Source organism: Fusarium flagelliforme (genome assembly GCF_020744385.1).
Source record: "Fusarium flagelliforme strain FIESC 12 MPI-CAGE-AA-0113 chromosome Unknown B0J16scaffold_9, whole genome shotgun sequence".
NCBI classification, from domain to species: Eukaryota; Fungi; Ascomycota; class Sordariomycetes; order Hypocreales; family Nectriaceae; genus Fusarium; species Fusarium flagelliforme.
This window is the reverse complement of record NW_025763511.1, coordinates 370,249-374,871: the sequence shown is the minus strand read 5'-3', so window position 1 is coordinate 374,871 and position 4,623 is coordinate 370,249. Positions and strand designations below refer to the sequence as shown.

Sequence of the window (4,623 nt, the reverse complement as noted above, 5' to 3'; positions counted from 1 at the left end):
AGGTGGCAGGAGTGGAAGCGAATGAGGGCTCAAATTCGGAGGCGGAAGAGTTACCTGTGGCACGCACACGCACTGGGCGCGCAGTTAAGAGGCCAAGAGAATATTATAATATATTCAATTCCTAACTGGAAGATAGCAATCAACTTGTTATTCCTATTTTTGGTGACTCTTTGTGAGGGGGTTGAAAAATAGCAGTTTGTATGGGGAAACTTTTTTTTTGCTTGCCGGTAGGTGGGTGCTGCCGGTAGATGGGTACTGGATGGTACATCGACAAATTACCGGTTGCCTGGAAGAATCGGGTTATCTCACACTCGTCTAGCATTTATCATAATCTATGTATTATCAAGCAGCACGTTCCATCCAATACCTCGCCGAGGTAGTTCTAAGTTGTTTTATGTCCCTTCTCTCTGGCAAAAAGTGCGAACGGTCTCAACCAGGCCGCTTCTCGTCTTCTTCTCATCAAAAACCTGACCATGATCCAGATCCTCAAACCAGATCACATTCATCTTATCATTCTTCCGCTCGAGATTGCTCTTATCCGCCTTTTCTAAAACCCAATTTTCCGAACCCAGCAGATACGCACGGATTGCTCTCGTGTCAATGACACTATCTCTGCCAGCCAAGACGACCGCGGCGGGCCGGTCTTGAATGTCCTCCTTCCACAACAAGTTATCGGCCCAGAAGAAACGGCGGAATAGAGTATGGGATATGCCGATATCCTTGGACCCAAAGTAGGAGAGCAGATGCTCGTGGGGTAGACTTGGCTGTCTGCATATCTGGAGTGTCAAGGTTTAGCGGGTTTCTCCGGCAGGTTTAGGGACTCAACCAACTTACAAAGTTATAGGCCACATCAGGTAGATGCAGTAGAAATGAAACAGGGTCAATGAATAATACGGGGCCAATATTTTGGGACATCTCCGGGTTGCGAAGAAGTTGGGCGGCGACGACGCTTCCATATCTGTCCGCCACGATTGTCAATAGGTCCGTCGTCGAAGATACTTGACAGGCTAAACTTACGAATGTGACACCAACACGCACTTCTCCCAACCATGGGCAGACAATATGAGACGAATCTCATCACACATTTCCCCTTTCAGCATAGCCTCGTATGTTATGCGAGAACTTATCGACATGATCTCTATAGCAATAATCCCAACTTGTCCATCTGAAGAAGTCTCGTCATCGCGGCCTTTTATGTCAGCTAGGAAATTTATGTACGGGTAGAGACCCACGCCTATCCCGTGAACGAATAGAACAGGAAGCCTGGTCTTGGACGTATGTGGGCGGTGCCAGTAAGTGAGGCCTTTCGCATGGGAAGCGTAGGTCGCGAACAGGGTAAAAGGACGAAGTGGAAAAGTGGCGAAAAACTTGGGTAAGGGTGTGCGGTGAAAGTTGAACGAGTGGTACCGTAGGGAGATGAACGCTATCGTGTCAACAACAAAGACGCACTAGGTAGTAATGTTAGCAACCTAGGATACATGAGTTCATACATAACTAGGCATCACAGCTCGGCGAGCAACTTACGAGGTACCACCATAGACTCCGGTGTAGCATTTCCACCTTATCGAGAGTCAATCGCAAGCATTTAGCGCTACCGCGACCAGGCTCAAACTTTCTGCCCAATAGCTTCTCTATTTCCTGAGTGTATTCTTCCAATTCCTCTTCATAAGCCGAATCGTATTTATCCGTGTTCAGAAATGCCCACAGAAAGAATTCCCTGATATTTTCGCGTTTAATCTCGGACTCTGGTGCATCCCGGAACCATTTTCTTAGGTACAGCGACAGGTTTGGGATGTTCTTGTGGCATTGGTGGAACAGCTTCCGGCGATCAGCGCGGCAGGGTGGGGTGGGGTGGTTTGCGGCCTTCTGCAGGTGTTGGTTGAGAGGTAGGTAGACAGCCAGATAGAACAGAGCCTCAAGAGCGAGCCATGTCTGCAATACTAGCGGGATGCGGAACGGGACGGTAAAGAACTGGTTGGCTAAAGAATAGACAACGCTGAGGGGTGCGATGAGGTGCAAAACCGTTATGCATGCGTGAATGAAGACGTAGTCCCAGAGTGACGTTCCCGCCATTGTAACAGAGAAAAAGCGTGAGGCGACCTCAGGTCACGAATATGTTTCAAGATTCTAGCACAGTTGGCCATTCCTTGGGCTGGAAAAACACAAATTCAAATAAAACCCTAGTGCCGTCAACGTCATGTTTTGTTGAACATAATTCAGTGGATTTGTTGGGGCGTCCATATCCCACTCATAAATAACAGGGGCCAGCCCGAGGTCAGCTTAGCATGTGAGAAGAAGTGCAGCAAGAATGACGTCGGCACCTCATTATAAAAGATAAAACGACTTCTTCTTCCCTATACGTGCAACATTATCTATCTCGGCGCCTAGAGTTGAAAACGTTAATCAACCAAAAGAAACAGATCCATTCTCACGGTTGTCTGTCAGGGCGTAAAGGCAAAAAATCGTGATAATTCATTTGCCGCTTTTAACATCCGAATTCGATAAACATGCAAGACCCGCGTAGATATGAAATTCCAAACCCAGTAGCCAGCTAGCTGGCTGCATCCCAATGACTGACATCTAGACACTATGTTCCTCTTTCACATCATGATCCTGGTTCTCTTGCCGGGGTTCCATTTCCCGTTGGTGAGTATGCTGAGCTAGATTCAGCTCGCCAGTCTTTTTCTCTGTTGATGAGCCCCGATTTGCATTTTCTTCAAGATTACTCGAGCTTGGTACTGAACACATGGGTTCTGATATATCCTTCCGAACGGGGTGCTCACTACCAGTTGTAACACTACCCATATCAGAAGACCTGTGAGCTTGGGTAAGAGCAAAATCACCCGAGTCGAAATACTTCCTTCCCTGTTATGAGAACCGGGTTAGTCCGAGTTTTGCTGCTGATGAAGGTGGTGGAACCTGTTTACTAACTTCTAACTGGTGATGAAGAAGGTTGCCTCTGCTCGGAACTATTCCATATCGGCTGAAGAGGGCCTTGTGCTTCTCTGTTGTGGTCTCAGAGGTTTTTGATTGATCCATATTGATGATTTGAAGATGGGTGAAACAATGGGGCGGGAGAGAACGGAGATAATATTTTAATTGAGAACCTTTAAACCCCAGTCACCAAAAAGTTGAGGGGTCCATCCTAGACTCGGCATTTCATAGCAGTCAAGCAACGCTACGTGGGGTTTACGTCAGGGCATGTGTCAACTGTCAATGCAGGTGCTGCCACCTAGTCTTCATGCAACCATCATCCATTCACATGCCGACGTGTTCGAAGGGCACAGTGTTTGGGTTGCGTATGTCACGTTTTACGAAAGCCCGTGGCTTTAATATTTGTTAACTAGGCTCTGATAAGTGGGATATGTTTTAAATTAAGCATACGGAATGAGGTTATTCCTTTTGGACTAATGCCTTTTTCTGGGACCAATTCTGCTGACTCCCGATGCCTTCTATCGCTGAAGGTCGCTTGCGTTTCAATCCCACTAAACCTCCAGCAACAATCTGAAGACTGCCATCTGATGGTGCCACAGCCTGTAGAGGCGTCGGGTGTAATAAATCCGCGGGTGAAGACGTCAAGGTTATAGGTTTTGGACTCACTCGGCAAACAACAGAACGACCTTTCTGTGCCCTTGCGTGGTGGCTTTTGCAAGTAGCCTCCTTGGGGAATGATACGGTAGATAGCCTCTGGCTTTGATGCTCTGCTGTAACCGGATGGGACGTCATTGATGTATCATCACCTGAACTCACAGCATCTTCATCCCAGCCGACGTGGGTGTTGTCTCCCTGTAGTATATTATTATTGATCTCTTGCTCTGAAGACATACCCAACACACTGCGACGAGCAAGCTGCGACGGTTCATTGACCTCGAGAGATTGGCCTGTAGTCAACAGTGAGGGCAGGGCCTCTCCCTCGAGGGCTATGGCTTCATCTCTTTCGCTATTTTTGCAATCCTCTCCTTGTAGCCTATACGTATGACCGTTGTCAGCATAGTTGATCGCAGATTCTTGCGACAAGGTGTGCCAAATATGGTCGGGGGGGAGGTAGGAGGCGAAGTATCGAACAAGGGAGTCCAAAGAACGTGTTCGGAAGAGCTGAATAGCATGTTCCCACTGGGGCGTTTTGATGAGGTTTGGGTTGCCAATAATTTCGAAACTGGCAGATTCAAGGGACTTGTTCAATTCGTCGAGTCGTTGTTGTTTGCGATCGCAGGCGAGAAGATGGAATTCGGAAGTAGACTGCGCTTGGTAGGAAATTTCGGAGATATCGTGGTAAAAGGCCTCGGAGTCTTGAATGGGAGATGCGTAGGTGTTGTATTGGTGGTGGAGCTTGGTGAACAGGTCATCTCTCTTCATATCGAACTTCCAGGCCGGCCAGGTCCATGATGAATCATCCATGATTTGGAGTGATAAATTTGAGTGAATAAAGTATTATTGGTATATCACACTTGATGTCTATTGCAATTCAACAAGTGGGAGAGAACAGGAACGCTGGCTCGACCTTGCAAGGGGAGGCCCTGAGGACCCTGTGGTTTATGGTGAGTCTAGTGACGTACCGAGGGAGGGGTTAGAGGCCACCCAACGTGCGCTAGTTGAATTCAGGGTCCCCACCGCACACTTCAG

At 47.8% G+C, this 4,623-nt stretch overlaps 3 protein-coding genes across 3 annotated transcripts; all 3 read right to left on the bottom strand.

The window, feature by feature from the left end:
• Window positions 1–392: 392 nt before the first annotated feature.
• B0J16DRAFT_365625 (uncharacterized protein) lies at window positions 393–2,111 on the bottom strand (the record flags this gene model as incomplete). The annotated part of the gene is made up of 5 exons (XM_046130033.1): window positions 1,525–2,111; window positions 1,018–1,448; window positions 835–958; window positions 584–776; window positions 393–547 (listed from the first exon to the last, which is right to left on the bottom strand). Exons 1-5 carry the CDS (start codon window positions 2,071–2,073, stop codon window positions 393–395), a joined length of 1,452 nt encoding a protein of 483 aa, XP_045977419.1. The 5' UTR covers window positions 2,074–2,111.
• Window positions 2,112–2,517: 406 nt separating this feature from the next.
• B0J16DRAFT_312481 (camp-regulated phosphoprotein family protein Igo1) lies at window positions 2,518–3,039 on the bottom strand (the record flags this gene model as incomplete). Its single annotated transcript, XM_046125053.1, has 2 exons — window positions 2,518–2,865; window positions 2,932–3,039. The coding sequence occupies 2 exons, from the start codon at window positions 3,037–3,039 to the stop codon at window positions 2,581–2,583; spliced, it is 393 nt and encodes a 130-aa protein (XP_045977418.1). The 3' UTR covers window positions 2,518–2,580.
• A 288-nt stretch (window positions 3,040–3,327) lies between these two features.
• Window positions 3,328–4,623, bottom strand: B0J16DRAFT_351607 (uncharacterized protein). Its single transcript, XM_046129205.1, has one exon. It carries the CDS (start codon window positions 4,396–4,398, stop codon window positions 3,394–3,396), a length of 1,005 nt encoding a protein of 334 aa, XP_045977417.1. The 5' UTR covers window positions 4,399–4,623; the 3' UTR covers window positions 3,328–3,393.